General features: G+C 49.9%; 1 protein-coding gene across 2 annotated transcripts in view; it reads left to right on the top strand.

The window, feature by feature from the left end:
- Positions 1–17,174, top strand: part of Il16 (interleukin 16) — a 95,487-nt gene that overhangs the window by 55,729 nt on the left and 22,584 nt on the right. For both annotated transcript variants that reach the window (XM_016008530.3, XM_076546411.1), the window contains exons 4-10: positions 534–667; positions 2,425–2,535; positions 5,069–5,183; positions 9,171–9,244; positions 9,971–10,187; positions 12,855–12,972; positions 15,466–15,598. In XM_016008530.3, coding sequence (XP_015864016.3) covers positions 534–667; positions 2,425–2,535; positions 5,069–5,183; positions 9,171–9,244; positions 9,971–10,187; positions 12,855–12,972; positions 15,466–15,598 — 902 coding nt within the window. The remainder of the gene's footprint in view (positions 1–533; positions 668–2,424; positions 2,536–5,068; positions 5,184–9,170; positions 9,245–9,970; positions 10,188–12,854; positions 12,973–15,465; positions 15,599–17,174) is intronic.

The following is a 17,174-nucleotide window of genomic DNA, read 5'->3' as shown; positions in this document are numbered from 1 at the left end:
TCTGCCTGTGTGAGGGGTGTGTAAGGGCAGGAAGGGGTCTGCATGGGAGGACCCCACGGGCCCACCCTCTCGCTGCCAAGTCTCCCCATGTGGTCACTCGTTGGCTCCCTGCTTGGCCCCTGGCTCAGTTCCTATCCCAGGAACCTTTGTGCTGCCTCCTGCCCCTGTGTTGGGATTGAAAACCCCGGGCAGTCTGGACTACAAGCATGATGTGGCATGCAGAAGACCCCTGTCACCTCTTGTTGAGTTGGACAGGGGTGCAATGGGGGCCCACTCTGGTGAAGAATTCTGTTGCACCCTGCAGCACCAAATTCATGGATGAAGAGAGTTAGAGTGATGCTGTGTCTTCCACAGCCTCGAGGGCCGCACCAACCGTCCTGGGCGCTGGATGGTTTCTGGCCCCTCGGACCCTCGCCTCAGGAAGGCCTGGTGGTTGGTGGTCGAGGCTGGGTATGTTCTTTGTCACACGCTTGATGTCTGGGTGCACACAAATGATGTCTTCCTGCTTCTTTCCCACTTCCCTCTCTGTTCAGGTGTGAATCCCTATTGCACCGGAGAAATCGATTTCCCTGTGACGAAGAAATCTGCGGCTCCCACCGACCGGCAGCCGTACTCTCTCTGCAGCAACAGGAAGTCTCTCTCTCAACAACTGGACTACCCAGCTTCGGTAAAATGGAGGGGAGGGGCGCGGAGCTGGCGTGGGGGGATGTGGAACAGGAGGCTGTGAAATGGCCACAGTGGTGCTTTTCTGCCCACAGCCGGCAGAGAGCTTGCTTAGATGGCTAAAGCACCCCGCTAGGCAAGAATCACTTAGGAAGGTCTGCCTGTCAAGCGCCCCCTTGTGCCAGGTACATGTCACTTCTGCACTGTTAGGAGCCCATAGAGACACCCCCCCCCCACACACACACACACCCTGTTCCCCAGCTCAACTAAAGCTTCCCAAGCATCCCTCAATTTCACCTGCACAATAACTCTGAAGTGAGAGGACTGGGGAAATGGCATTGACAAACTGAAGAATTTATTATTATCTATAATACTGGCGTGTAACAATTTGTGAGTGTCTGTGTATTTTTGTGTGGGGGTGGTGGGAGTGCAGCAGCCTGCATGTGGAGGTCAGAGGACAAGTTGAGAGAGAGAGAGAGAGAGAGAGAGAGAGAGAGAGAGAGAGAGAGAGAGAGAGAGAGAGAGAGAGAGAGAGAGGGAATAATGTTTGACTGGACACCATCTCTTGCCAGTGACATTGATAAGTTAACTGCATAGAGGCTTCCAAGGCAGGATTCCAGAAGGGTTGTTTCTGGGGTAGGGGGAGGGACAGCCTTGGGTGGAGCTTATGGATGCAAAGCCTGGGATATTGTAGTAACTTCGGGTAGATCACCTAACCAAGTATGAAGAGGGAAGGGAACAGCAGCAGCGGTGGGGGGGGGGCAGAGGACGGAGGGAGTAGAGGAAGATGAGCTGTTTCTTTAGAGAGTGATGGTCCTGAAGCCCAAATTGACTCCAGGTTCCCTACAGGCTAGTTATGGATGCGCCTCACCTTGCAACACCAGATCTTCGTGAGCAGGGATCCTGGAGCCCCCTTACACACTCTCGGCTCACGTGCTGGCTTGGTGGCCAGATAGGAAGCGCTAGGGTGTTCCCAGGCCACAGACACATAGCAAAGCAGCACAGTAGTTACAGCAGCGCATAGCAAAGGAAGGATGTATAGGCACTTCCCGGAGGTGACGTCCTGCCCTAAGCACCTGCATGGTTAGCACAGTTAACTATTCCTTGAAGCCATGCATCTTTTACTGGAGGAAACGGAGGCACAGAGGGACTAAGTCACTTCTCCAAGATCATCAGTTGATAACCGGCAGAGCCAGGAGAACAATCTGGGACACGGATGTGGCTTCCAAAGTATCAGCATCACCACTAAGCCACGCTGCTACCCACTGGGGCTCTGGGACACAAAACTGCTCTTGGTTGACACCCTCTTTGATGCAGCTGGCTAGCCTCCATCTGTCTCCCCTGGAATTCATAGTCTCCTTTTGAGTCTTTGGGGTCTAGATTTCATGGCTACTGCACTGGGCCTGGGACAAGCAGAGCTTTTGGTATACATGCTTTGAGCTGAACAGTTTACAGTGATGTCTCTAACTCAGCTGAAGGTCTTGCCTGGCCTGTAGGGTTTTTTTCTGGGGGCAGTGTGGTCTGTGTATTATTACCCCTGGCTTACAACCTTCACAAGCCTGTGTGAGCCTTGGCTTGCTGCTCTGCCACCAGGTCACCTCGAGCAAAGCTTCCTGTCCAAGCCACCAGAATCTGAATGGCATCCCAGAAATCACCTTCCAGCGCTTATCCTGCTGACCCTTGGAGATAGAGGGTGGGGCTCTTCTCCTTGGCGGATGTCACAGGTGGCTCATTCCTGCCCTCTCGGGTTCTTCATTACAGGGCACTGCCAGACCAACTCGGTCACTGAGCACAGCTCAGCTCGGGCAGCTGTCTGGGGGTCTGCAGGCTTCAGTCATCTCCAACATCGTGCTGATGAAGGGCCAAGCAAAGGTGAGCACAGATCATTACCAACAGGAAGCCCTGGTGCAGCGTTCTCCTCCAGGAGCTGTTGCTCTGAGGTGGAGTGGGAACAGGGCTGTGTAACACAGAGTGCAGCAGAGAGCCAAACACAAGCTCACGAGCACCCGCTGAGTTCAAGCAACACCGATTCTTCCAGTTCCACCAAGTGATCATTTCCTCTCTGAGGACACCACAGTGCTCCCCTTGAGCACTCTCCAAGCTTGTTTCCTATTCCGCCTTGACATGATATTCCCTATCGTATTGCTTGATACATACATTAAAATCCCTTATGTAGATTTATGGGAATGAATTTCACCTCCACATTCAGGCAGAAGAAAGTTGGACTCAAACACAAATTTTCCAAACTCTATGCACCCTGTTCCGTACAAGTCATTCGATGGCCACAGATGTCCTGGCCTCTGTCGGAGCATCCTGAAGAGCCCGAATGGACTCTGCTTTGTATAGATGATGGCACAGCATACTATGTCTACCCCATGGCTGTGAAGTATCAATAGAGGGAACCAAAGTGTGAGCAGTGAGAGAACAATCCCCAGGATCTCCTGTGCTCACCCCACGCTTGGGGCTTTGTATTGGACACCTTTCTGGTGGCCTTGACCAAATGCCTGACAAGAAATGGCTTAAGGGAGGAAGTGTCCAGGCAGATGGTTTGAGTGCCTGGTCCATTGCCATAGGTAAGGCACCACAGCAGAAGCTGCCCTCGCCTCTGGTGTCAGGAGCATGAGGCTCCTTGCTCATATCTCAGTGGTTCCGGAAACAGAGGCTGAGTAGGAAGTGGGGTCAGGCCACACATTCTATTGCCTACCTTCCAATGACCTACTTCCTCCAGGTAGGCCTTGCTTTCTAAATGTACCACCATCTCCCCAAACAACCCTACCAGTTGAGGACAAAGCACTCAGACATTTCACATCCAAACTGGAACAGACTTGCTCATGCCTAAAATAACTAGGACAGACACAGGCAGCTGCTACCACATTTTCAAACCAGTTTAAACCCCCCAGCTGTTCAGATGAACGGTGGGCTTATTTAACCTACCCAAATACATCTCAGTCGAGGTGAGGTAAGGGCTTCAAGGCCACTGTGTTCTAGGGAGGGTACTCACCACATACCTGGAGTCGTCTTTCCGTCTGTCATCTGTTCCTTCTCACTCCTGGAGGACAAGCAGGGAATGCAAAGAAGGCCCCTCAAGCCAAAGGGAGAATCATGGGCAGTGAGGCTCTCTCTGGACAGTCCCACTTTCTGACTAACAAGCCGGGCATTTGGTCACAGCGACCAAGAAGGTACCCAATACAAAGCTCCAGGGATAAGGTAGCATGTTTTGAGGTGAACACAAGAGACACTGGGGTGCTCTCTCACCACTGATACTTTTGTTTCCGTGTGGGCTCCTAGGGCTGTGGGTCTGAGATGAACAATTGATAAATAGTGATGCCATCACCAGTGGCAACCATCACTTTAAAGAGTTGTGTAGGAGCCGAGCCCCCAGGCCCACTTAGATGCTTCTGAATTGAACCAAAAGACCTGCATGAGTCTACACCATTGGTGTCTTGAGCACTTGTCTAAGGCCAGTCACTGAAAAGTGAGATTCACTAACTTTTAGCAGCTCACAGTCAAAAAGGGAGTTCCCTGAGATCAAACTCAGTTTATCTGGGAATTACAGAGATCCTCCGTCTTCAACATAACAAATGGAGCTGTTCCCTTTGCTGCTACCTAAGCCCCGTCCAGATTGTCGCTTTAATCTCCTGGCAAGTCTTCAGGGGAAGCCAGACCCCCTCTTCCCTCTCTTCCGGCTGTAGACATCATCCTTACCTTCCACGGGGCAGTTCTGCATCAGACCTACCTTGACTGTGTTGTGGCTGTTCCCACAGCTGAGGCTGTCTGCTGAACCCCGGCTTCTCCTGGTGCCACCAACATAATCCTAGGATGTGCTGGTTGGCTCCTGAGAACAACCTAGAAATAATTACAGGGAGGACAGCACCTGTCAGAAGAGCAGGCGACTTGTGTCTTTAGTCAGGGGACAGGATAGATGCAGAATGGAGGGGAACACGGGGCCTCTGGTAACAAGAAGGATGATTTCCATCGCATAAGCTGTTACTATTAATGCCATTAATGTCTCCTTGATGTTTCTGGGTGTTGTATTTTATTTTCAAGTACAGCCTGTGAATTATATAACCTTATTTTACAATATATATTTTTTTACAACAATGTTTGAGCATCAGAAGGAGGAGGTGATTGGATGAAAATAGTCAGGTGGAGAAAGTGAGGTACTAGTCTCTACCCAACTTCCATCTGTCAGCTTTGTGGGCCAGCCTCCGATACTCCATAGCCCAAACTGGCTACAAACTGCTTTTCCTGGCCTTGCTTGGTTAATCTCTGAGACCCCCTGGGACTCTAGGGACTTTGTCTCCTCCCTGATTCCTTTCTTCAGGACTTGGGCAGGTCCATAGAAAAATATCAGTCCCAGAAACAGCTGGACTTTTCTACACCTAGCCCTCTCTTCTCTCCCCAGGGCCTGGGCTTCAGCATTGTTGGGGGAAAGGACAGCATTTACGGCCCCATTGGGATTTACGTGAAGAGCATCTTTGCAGGGGGCGCAGCTGCTGCTGATGGACGGCTACAGGAAGGTAGGTTTCCATCCCTCGGGGTGTGGCAAGCAGAGAGGGCAAAAGCACAGTCCGGAGCTGCCAGGGCACAGAAGATGCTGAAAGTTTAAAGTGTATCTTGGGCTTCCAGAGGACACTTTTGTGGTGGTGGTGGTGGTGGTGGTGGGCAGGGAGGTGTACTTCTCTAGAGGGAAACTTCTCCCCTCAAGGGCGCCATCATAGTGATGGCCAGATTATCATTCCCAGGAGGAGCAGCTCCCCCTGGTTCTTTTGTTAGCCTGGGATGAAGCCTTTGTTCTTGGTTGACTCCATTCTTTCATTTCCAGTGTCCCTGTTCAGTTTCTAGCTCACTGATACCCCTTCTCCTTCATCTTCCCTGCCCTGCTCCACATGAAACCACGGGACACCAGGTCCAGCATTTCTGACCGATGAGTGGGTACAATTCTCAGAGTTCCAGGAAGCTCTAGGCCAGTGGTTCTCAACCTTCCTAATGCTGTGACCCTCTAATACAGTTCCCCATGTTGTGGTGACCCCAACCATAAAATTATTGTGCGGCTACATAACTTACTACTGTTATGAATTGTAATGTAAACACCTGTGTTTTCCGATGGTCTTAAGTGAACTTGGTAAAAGAGTCGTTTGCCTCCCCCAAGAGGTTGCAGCCCACAGTTGAGAACTGCTGCTCTGGGCTCTAGAAATACAGGTACATTGGCACAAACCACAGTTCTTACACCGGTGGGAATAAGACCAAGTTTATTCTGAGCTTTCTATGAGTGACCATGGCCTAGGAACATACATCTAGATTGCCAAAGCACTTTGTAAAAGGGATCCTGTGAAGTCTTTTCTGATCATAGAATGAAAAGAAGCCAAAAGTCAAGGCCTCTTCACATGGAGCATTGGGAACACCAGGCAGGTGGGGTATGGTGAAATGGGTAAATTCTGCTCTAGGTTATAGAGGACATATAACAGCATTCCTAGCTTTTACGTTGGTGGGCAGTAGTGATCTGCTGAGTTAATACATTAGAAAAGATTCTACCCAGTAGTCTGAAAGATGCTAGGTCAGATACAAAGATGGAGAGCGATACATGACTATTAAGGCAACCATAGATAGCCTAAAATAATGATCTGCAACATCCCTACTCTCCACAGTGAGACAGTTCTAAACAGCCAGCCATTCTGCAGCATCTTCAACAAAGAGGCATCTTTTGGGGGGGGCTTTATACAAAGAAAACCAGACAGAACCCCTCTTTTGAACTGTGAATGGCTCCCCCACTGGCCTTCCTTCTTCCAGCCCCTTCCTCCAAGTTCTCTTCATATCTTCAGTGGACAGAAGCTCCCTCTGAGTGAGGAGAGGCCTGGGGACAGAGCTGCCAGAGCCCTGCTCCACCTCACCTCAAGTCTGTGTTGGGACTGTTGGGCGACCAGCTTGGTCCAAAGGGATCTCTGGATTTCAGTCAGGGGACAAATTTCAAGGACAAGTAGTGAAGAGAAGAGGAGAGGAGAGGAGAGGAGAGGAGAGGAGAGGAGAGGAGAGGAGAGGGGAGGGGAGGAGAGGAGAGGGGAGGGGAGGGGTAGGGAGGGGAGGAGAGAAGAGAGGGATTTCTTCCTTGTCAGAGCAATGTCTGCAAGCCAGGCTGGAAGTCCACCCACTGTGGCATCCTGAATTATCTAGGGGACAGTGAGGACACTATAATCCCAGAGGTCAGGCCTATATCACAACAAAGGAAGGCCTCTACCTCTCTGAATGATTGAAACAGTTCTATCAGGGGCTGGAGAGATGGCTCTGTGATTCCGAGCACTGGCTGCTCTTCCAGAACACTGGAATTTGATTCCCAGCACCCACACAGTGGCTCACACCCATCTGTAACTCCAGTTCCGGGGAATCTGATGCCCTCTTCTGGCCTCTGAGGGTACCAGGCACACGTGTGGAGCACTGATATACATGCAAGCAAAAGACCTATACACATCAATCAATCAATCATCAGTCTTCAATCAATTAATTTTTTAAAAGTACATTAAAAAATTTACTGTTGGATGGTTGTGGCAAATGCCTTTAAACACGGGAGGCAGAGGCAGGTGGATTTCTGTGAGTTCGAGGTCAGCCTGTCTATAGAGCAAGTTCCAGGACAGCCAGGGCTACACACAGACACCCTTTCTCAGAAAAGAAAAACAAACAAAATTAAACAAAACCCTCAAACAATGCCCCCCCACAAAATTAATAAAATGTAATTTGAAAAGCATTCTATCTTGATTCTTTGTGATATGTGCACATTATAATAGGGTTCAAATTTCAGCCATGTTCTTTCATATGAGGCCATGGCTGCCTTGATGTTCCAACCCTGTGTTGAGTCATCATAACAGAAACGGTATGACTTGCAAAGACTTAAATATTTACTATCCAGCTCTTTACAGAAAACACTGCCAACCCAAGCACTGTGCAGATTTGGGCAGTGGGAGGTTTTGCATTTATCCTTGGCGAGGCACTGGATAGAGAGGTCTTGGGTGAGTCAGGAAGCAATGTATAGATACAGTGGGCTGGCAGGAAGCAGAGGAGACGTTCAGAGGCTGGCACGGGAGGCCTGTTCTTAAGGCTGTCTGGAACAGGAACCCTTCCAGAGGTCTCGAGTCAATGAGAATGGACAAAGCCTGGGAAGAGGCAGTACGTGAATAATGGGGACACGTGAAGATTTCCAGTTTCCTGTCCACTGGAGGAAAGGAAGAGGAGGCCAAGGGGGAAGAGAAGAGGAAATGGCTGAGGAAGTTAACTGCAGGAGGGCGATGTGCCTGGATGAGCACTAGATGGCGCTGTCTGGCAGGCCACTGAACTGTGCTTGCCCTTCAAGGGAGATTTGGGCAAAGAGGAGACTGGGTGAATTAAAGAACAAGAAAGGTGTAGAGGAAGAAGAGGAAGAGGAGGGAAAGGGACCGAGAGCAGGTCTAGAGGAACAGCCGAGTCAAGACGAAGAACAGGAGCCAGAGAAGGGAAGTGGGCCGGAATCCAGGGTGTGTGCTTTGGTGTTCTGTTACTTTTGTACTTTTTTGGAAACCCTCGATTTTTTTTGAGGGAGGGCAGGGGATTTGTCTCCCTTAGTTAATAACAACAATAAAAACAGAAAATTCCAACCAGTCAATTCCTGGCTCGAGCCTCAAATAATTGGCCTAATTGTTTTCAAAAGTGGCTTTCTCAAACCGACTCTGGGGGAATACGCTGGTTATGACAGGCTTGCTGCACAGATCAAAGCCACTAATGATTTGTTTTTCTTCTCCTTCCCAAAAACGATTGTGCAAAATAGATTTGGCACAACCTAGGCTCATCAATGTTCACCAGATACGGCCAAATGAGGACACGACAAGACAGGCCCAGAACTGGCTTATTTGGCCTTTGGGGACAGATATTGTAATCACTTAGAGCCAGCCCCAGAGGAATTAAGAGGGGGCATTCTGCAGTTTTGATTTTTGCCTATCCCTTTCCCAGCACACATTTAATTACGTTCCGATTCTGTTTGTTTTGTAGCCCTGACTAGCCTCGGACTCAATAAGTAGCCCAGGCTGGCCTCCAACTTCTGGTGATTCTGTGGTCTGTGCTTCCTGAGTGTTGAGATTCCATGCCTGGAGTAGTTTTAAATACTTTTACTGTGTGTGTGTTCTCAGTCCCATGAAGTCTTCTGGTGACTGGGGTTCAGCTCTGTTGTCGGTTCCTTTGGTTGCAGAGGCCCTCCATTCTGAGCTGCTCCCCAGCCTCAGTTTCTAACACATACACACATTGGATAAAACAGTATCTGAGCTAAAAAAGACCAGTTATGCCAAGCTGCCAGGAAACACTGTTAAATCCGAGTGGCAAAGTTGGTACTTGGTGATCGGTGGCCCAGGCACTGCTCAAGCGTGGTGAACCCTAAAGGCCACGGGCTAGCCTCGGAAGGCACAAATCGGGACAGGGCACGAGGCCGCGAGTATATTCCACAAGCCCGAATAGAGCTTGTCAGCTACTGCTTTTCTGTCTCTCAACAGGCGATGAAATTCTGGAGCTCAATGGTGAATCAATGGCTGGCCTAACACACCAGGAGGCTTTGCAGAAGTTCAAGGTGACTTTTCAGCCTCTGTCCACGGTCTGGGGCCTTCAGGCAATGAAACCAAACCCAGCATCAACTGCTTCCTCCAAGCCACACAATTAAAAATTGGTCCTTTGCAGGGACCTAACCTTTGCCTAGCTGATGCTGCCCTTGGGCACATTAAGGAAATTCTTCTACAAATGTTAGTAGAATCAGAACATTCGAAGTACTAAAGACTTACAAAACTGTCTCAAAACACTCCATGTATTTATAATAGTAGTTTATCATGTGTTTTGAGGTTTTTTTTTTTTTTTTTTTTTTTTTTTTTTGAGAGGGGATAGAGACAGGGTTTCTCTGAGTAGCTCAGGCTGTCTTGGAACTTGTTCTGTAGACCAGGCTAGCCTTGAACTCAGAGATCCTCCTGCCTCTGCCTCCCCGGTGCTGGGATTAAAGGTGCTGGGATTAAAACACCACGCCCAGCGTGTTTTGAGTTTTTAAAATCACTAAAGCCGTTTTGCATCTCCATCCAGTTAGTTCAATTCAAGAGTCTGCCTGGGCTAAGCACCCACGTCACATGTCATATCACACGTATGCTCTGGGTGTATATGTACGTACGCGTCCTGTGTAACTAGTCACATGTCTGTATACTATGCATGTACACACACCTGTGCTTCCTTGGGGGACATCCGTCATTGTTACGGGCCATCTGTTTTTGTCACCTGTCTGAGAACTGCTCCAAATGCTGTCGCTCTTTTCCAGCAAGCCAAGAAGGGGCTGCTGACCCTGACCGTGAGGACCCGCCTGACGGCGCCCCCGCCGCTCTGCAGCCACGTGTCACCGCCTCTGTGCCGCTCCCTGAGCTCCAGCACGTGCGGTGCCCAGGACAGCAGCCCCTTCTCCCTGGAGGGCCCAGCCTCCCCTGCCAGCACCGCCAAGCCCAACTACAGAATCATGGTGGAGGTGTCTCTGAAGAAAGGTGCGAGCGCTGTGCCAGCCTTTGCCCACTGCCGTCCTGGGCAAGCAGCATGGAAGAGCCTGACTAGCACATGTTCTGTCTGTTCAGCTGGGCCTGACATCAGGGCTCCCCCTCCTTCCTTCCTCCCCTCCCTCCCCCCACCCCCGCTTCCTTTCCTCTTGCTTAATGTGTGCTTGTGTTTATGCACACGCCACACAGAGAACAACCAGTGGGAGTTGAGATTCTCTCTGTCTCAACGTAGGTTCTGACCACTGAACTCAGCTCTTGAGGCTTAGGGATAGTTACTGTCACTGGCTGAGCCGCATCTCACCGCCACACATCCTGTTTCTAGCTTATTTGTGTTGTCCAAGCCCAGACAACGTCTTTTGATGAGACAGTCAGCAAGCACATAACAGGGAACTACACATGCATGCACATGTGCGTCCACACACACACACACACACACACACAGAGAGAGAGAGAGAGAGAGAGAGAGAGAGAGAGAGAGAGAGAGAGAGAGAGAGAGAGAGAGAGAGAGAGAAAGGGGCCAGACCCTGAACTCTGCAGCTAATATCCTGAGACCTTGGAGCAGCTCACTGACCCTCTCTGGGTCCATTTTCTTGTTTTTGCAAGAGAACAGCCATTTTGTTTGTTTGTTTTTTTTTAATCAAGCTGACATTCAGGGATCCACAGCCGTTCCCTCTGTGACCCTAGGTGGATGGCTAATTCTAGAAGGCTCTGGAGGCCAGCTCTGCCAAAGTGCAGCTGAGCTGGGACTGGAAGGACAAGGGACACTGTCAGGGGCAGAGCTGGGCTCCCAGCACAGTGACAAGCAAGCGTTCTGGGAATGAAGAGAAGGCCAGCATTGCTGGTGCAAGGCAGGCAAATGGAAGAGGGGGAGGAAGAAAGGGGTTTCAGGAAGAGGCTGGGAAACCAGAAGAAGGGATGTGTGTGGAGCAACGTGTGTGGAGATGGGGGGCAGAGGATGCATTCCTTGCCTCATGTACATCTTAGCCCCTCTGCTGGACCATGAGCTTGTTGAGCCTTCAGGCATCGCTGCTGCAAATACACAGTGGCCATTGCCAGTAGGGCCCCTGCGCTGAAGTCCACGGAGCAGGCCTGGCATGGTGTGTGGGTGAGGGAGGCATGGCCTCAACGTGCTGCCCCTGCTGACAGCTTACACTAGAAACACCGCCGACTCACTTAAACAGCCGGGTCTTAGCCTCTGCCCCCAGATCATTTCAGCCTTCTTTGGGGGTAAATCTCATGGATCAATGAATGACAGACGCCCATGAGGCCAAAGAGCCTTGCTCTGGTTAGGAGACCTGGATGCCGGGAATGACTCTGACCTCTCTGCACAGTGCATGTCACAGCCCACCTTTTTGGATAACGATGACCCACAGCATCCATCTCTATGGAGCTGTTGGTCTCCCAACATTGAAAGGTGAAGATGCAGAGTCTTTTGTAAGCTGTGTGTGCCTAAAGAAAACCCAGAGGAGGCTTTCTCCTTCCTACTCCCTGGACCTCTAGTTGTCCTTCTTAGCTGCCAATTCTTGTTTCCAGGGCCTTGCCAATCTAGTAAACCCTCTGTTTCCCCTCCCATGCTGGAGGTCCCCACAGCCCTGACATCATTCCTGTTTATCTGGACCCAGGCTCCCCACACAACCCTCCTCTTCTCGCATCTTCCCAATCACCTTCAAGGGCATCGTGGGTGCCTGTGGGGCAGAACTTCACAGGTCTGGTCCTGCCCAGACTTTCCTGTTTGATAGCAGGATTGTTACCCACCAGTCACCCAATTTAAGACGGCCTTTGAGATATTTTATTGATCCAATCCTTTTATTTCATCCTTTGGAATATATTCCATGCACTTCCGTTTCTCCCTCCACCACCCTCTTTACCCACTGGACGTTCCCAATGACCTCTGAGCTTTTATTCTTAACCATCCATAGTTATTTCTCCATATAGAGACAGGTGTTAGATTGTGCCGCTTCCTCATCCCAACTGTCCCAAGTCATTTCCTCTGAGTTAAACAGTGTTTGCTTCTGCACGCCTGTGCATACAACACTTATTAAGTCTGGCCCTTGATCCCTGCCCTGTGCCACCTCATCCCACTCTCCCCATGCCTGCCGGTGTTCTGCCCACACTGGCCTTTCTGGACCAACAACAATAGCAAGTCACACTCCTCCGAGCCTCCAGCCTCTGCCTGGGCTGGTTCTGCTACCCAGTGCCCCGCCCCATCTCCTCACCCTGGCTCTTCTTTGTCATCTGTGGTTTACACCAAATGTAGGCATTTGTACTAATTGTCCTAATTGTTACTAATTATCAAATGAGGCCCGAAAGGGGCATCCTGCCACTTTCCAGCACATTTCCCCTTCACTTCCTGCATAATACTCATCACTGTCTCCTCCCTTCCACCCACTTCCTCTTTCCTCCTTCTGGCAGCCTCCCCTCTCTCATTTCCTAGTGTTTCTCCACTTGACCGTACTACACACCCTCGTCACTGCCTGCGTTGGCCATCACTTGGTCCCTAAATGGCCCCTGTGCACAGTGACACTTCACACACAGGGGCAGGAGGAGTGTCATGACAGGGACACTTGCCTAGCCAGGTGTCAGAGGCATCTAATAGGCTCCTACCCCCACCCTCAGGAAAGCTCACATCTCCCCCTTTTCCCCCATTCTGCATTGCAGAGGCTGGTGTTGGCCTGGGGATTGGCCTGTGCAGCATCCCCTACTTCCAATGCATCTCGGGCATCTTCGTCCACACGCTGTCACCAGGATCTGTGGCGCATCTGGATGGACGATTGCGGTGGGTCCTCCTTTCTCTTTCTGAATAGACCCCTGGCGTAGAGCAGAAAAGACATCCTTTAGGAGTAGCCGAGGTTGACCTCAGGAGAAATGGTGAATGATTCAGGCTTGACTCAGTTGTACCACAGCAGCAGGCACGTCAATCACCCGGGCATAGGGAAAGAGGGCAGGATACAAAAATCTCAGCAGCCCCACACCGGAGCTGTTGACTAAGTCCAGTGTTACCGAGTCCCCATAAATGTGTATGCAGGTTGCAGTTTAAGAAGCATGGCCTCTGAGAACATCAGAGTGCAACAGAAAACGGGAAGGAAGCTAACTTTAATTCAGACTCGACTGACACAGAATTCATGGTGTCACAGATGACCATGAGGTTTACCTGTGAGTTCTTTGTGCAAACCCCAGTGTTTTAAGTAAGCCAGCTGTGTGCATGCATGTCCTTGCCAAGAGAAGCAAAACAATTTCAGATAGCTACTGAAGCCACACCTCTCTACAAAGAATGTCTGCCTTCAGTAAGTGGTCTGATTGGGTAGAGAGCGTTACCTCAGTTAACCTGTTAGAATACTTTCACAATCATTCTAACATCTGCCAGTGGTACAGTTGCATCTTTCACAAGGACACTTTTGCTAAGCAGGAAGGGGACACTTTTGCCCCATTTTTAATTTTTTCCCTTGTGATTGCAGTGTAGGAAGGTAAGCCCACTTCAGGTGGTGTCTGAAGAGAAGTTCTGAGCTGGAAACAGATCTGTGCTGCCCTCTGCAGGAGAACCACTGCTACTGTGCTTGAGACCCAGCGGCAGGATAGGGGCCCAGCTGCAGGGCTGGGAGATCTGGCTTCAGGGTCAGGGCACCCAGCTGCAGGGTTGGAGGACTCAGCTGCAGAGTTGGGGTGATTGCTTGATCTCTTCTGCTCTCTCCCAGAGGCCCGCGGTGGGGGTGGGGACTGTTCCGTGCTGCGTGGCAGGGGTCTTCAGTGACATCCAGAGAACGTGAATCATCTTGGCAAGATAAGGGGGTCAGCTTAGCAGAAACACAGAAGGAAGTAAGGGACCACAGCAGGGGATGCAGAATTAGGAGACTCGTTCTGACCCTGCTGATACCCTGAAAATGACTGCCCTTCACCCTTGTTTCCACTGAAGTTTGATTTGAACAGAGCCACATACCTGTTCTTGTTTGCAGTTCGTGGCTGCAGCTGTCACCCACAAGGGCAGAATTGAGCTTTTGTGACACAGATAGCATGTGCTGCAACACATAAAGCATTTACTGTTGGCCCATTATAGCAAAGTGTCTGTCTCCAATATGGGTTGCAGTAGGAAAGTCGTTTCATCTTTCATGCCTCAGTTTCTCCATCTGTGAATGGGGGGAAGGGGTTGTGCATGTCTCAGTTAGGGTTTCTATTGTTGTGTTGAAACATCATGACCAGAAGTAACTTGGGGAAGAAGGGGTTTATTCTGCTTATGCTTCCACATCACTGAAGGAAGTCAGGACAGGAACTCAAACAGGGCAGGAACCTGGAGGCAGGAGCTGATGCAGAGGTCATGGAGGGGTGCTGCTTACTGGCTTGTTTCTCATGGCTTGCTCAGCCTGCTTTCTTATAGAACCCAAGACCTCTAGCCCAGGGATGGCCCTACCATCAATCTCAATCTCAATCATTAAGAAAATGCTCTTCAGGCTTGCCTACAGCCTGATATTCTGGAGGTATTTTCTCAATTGAGGCTCCCTCCTCTCAGATGATTTTAGCCTGTGCCAAGTTGACATGAAACTAGCTGGGATCATTTTTTATCAACAATCTAATCCAATACTATCTTATCTAGTGTTCACCTCCAGGCTGGAACTCCGAAAAGAGAGAGCAGAGTCACATTGTCCCCTGCAAAGGCACGTCCCCAGTAACCAGAAGGCTCTCCCTGGGCCCCAGCTCCTAAAGTTTTCACCGCTTCTCAGGGCCTTTGAAGGAGACCCATCTAAAGCACAGCAGCTGACAGTAGCTGGTGCCCTATCTTGGAACGAACATAAGCTCCCTTGGCTGCTGTCCTTGACTCCCTTTGCAAGGACCTCTGCTGTACTCCTCCGTCATTTCTTTACCTTTAGCACGCCCTGCCCAGTCAGTCCTTCCTGCTAGCCACTCTACTTCTGAGGACACTGAGGCCCAGAATGTGATGAGTTACATCCTGGCTAATTGGCTAGGGAGGGTAAACCACAACTTCAATCTTGACCAGGTCAATGGGAGAAGGAGAGGGAAGTGACAGGTGAACTTCTATGTTGGGCGGCTCCAGGTAGGAAACACTGGCCACTCTATGGTCCACAGTGACAGGAGTAGATGGCTGCTTTGTTCCACCACATTCTGAGCTTTGGTTAAATGATAAAGAAAGGCTACTCACTAAGATGTTATGAACAGCCTGGCAAGGAGTGGGTTACTGAGAGGTGGCCCTCTTTCTGTTATAGTATTAGGTTGTTTTTTTTTTTTTTTTTTTTTGAGGCTCCTGTGGGTGTTTTTGCAGGTGTGGTGATGAGATTGTGGAAATCAATGATTCTCCAGTGCACTGCATGACCCTCAATGAAGTCTATACAATCCTGAGCCACTGTGACCCTGGCCCAGTTCCCATCATCGTTAGCCGACATCCAGACCCACAGGTAATGTGCTGCTGGGCTTTTCTCTGCCCAGGCTCTCTCTTTCAGTATGAAAATCAAGGTGAGAACTGGATGGAAACAGAGATGTTCCTGGCTAGGATTTGAACCCTACTTCCCCAAACCTGTCCAGACTATTCGTGGGAACAAATTTCTGTAGCAGAGGCCCACTGACAAACTCTTAGACAACAGAAGCAATTGTTATCCACATAGGAAAATCTTATAGCTAAGTTACAAGTTTTGGGGTAGGAAGACAGAATTCTAGAGTCCCATATAGCAAATGGAAGAGATCTATTTGTGTGTGCATCTGACGGACACTCACAATGGGACTATCCGGAGCTCAGCAATGAGGATTCAGAGACAAAGCAAACTTACAGTGCAGAGTTCTGAATAAGCAGGTGGCCTCAATAAATAGACTGACACACAGAAGAGGAGGGCTTAATAAAGCAGAGCTTGCTAGAGCTTAGATTTCTCTAGACAGGGCCTGTAGAAAGTCATTCCAGCATGTGGGAGCGCTAAGTGCAAAGCCAGAGTATGAAGGGACCAGCCATAGCTGGAGAGTGGATGGCAGGTTTTGTGGACCAGACCAGAGTGAGAACCGATGTTGTCTGGGATTGAACTGTGAAGTGTCTGCACACTGCTGATGCATCCATGTCCTTTCTGGATACCACTGATGAGGAGCTACAGGCCAGTAGCTACAGATGTAACAGGTTCATATTTTATTGTTCCAACCTTTGAACAGCGTCGAGTGGGAGGAGTGTAGAAAGGAATGGATGGTGAGGCCCTGGTCTGCACGGAAGGCCTGGAAAGAGACTGGAGAAGAAGGAATTCAATGCCATTCTTCATTGGGAAGAATCATCAGTAGCTCCTAAATACTTATAGCTTTGGGTTAAGAGACAGAACATGACTATGGGATTGGCACAGGAGACAATGGCCTAGGAGTTGGGGGTCACATGATGGGGCTTAGACGTCTGTGGGATGTCCAGATGGAGACACTCTGTAGGTAGCTATACCGAGGGCTGATGCTGCTGTGAGATCCAGGCTGGACCTAGACTCGAGACTTGACGCCATGGCGACAGATAGGTGAGATCACCTTGGAGAACGTAGGGATAGCCACTCCCACGAGATCACCTTGGAGAATGTAGGGATAGCCACTTATTTAACCTTTCCTCCGTGTGTGTCAGTCATGTTTGTCAAGCTCCAATTCGCAAATGAGGAAACCAAGGCTTGAAAGGAAAATGAGCCCACCCTATGAGTCACAGAGGGGCAGGCAGTCGGGGGTGTAGTTCAGTGGCGTGAAGGCCACCCATGCTGTTGTACAACCACCGCCAAATTTTGTCTTGAGAACCTGAACTCTACCCATTAAACAGTTCCCTCCCCGTAGGCCTTAGTAAGCACTCTTCTGTTTTCTGTGTTGCCTACATCCCCCCTACATGCCACATAAGCAAGAACCACGACATGATTTGTTTTGCCCTTTGGTTACAGCCTTACATCATTTACATTACACTCTTGAAGTTTATCCATGTCACAACCCATGCCGTTCGCCTTCCTTTCTAAGGCTGACTAATCACCCCTTGTATGC

Source organism: Peromyscus maniculatus, chromosome 1 (genome assembly GCF_049852395.1).
Source record: "Peromyscus maniculatus bairdii isolate BWxNUB_F1_BW_parent chromosome 1, HU_Pman_BW_mat_3.1, whole genome shotgun sequence".
Lineage (NCBI taxonomy): Eukaryota > Metazoa > Chordata > Mammalia > Rodentia > Cricetidae > Peromyscus > Peromyscus maniculatus.
This window is presented reverse-complemented; position numbering and strand designations above follow the sequence as displayed.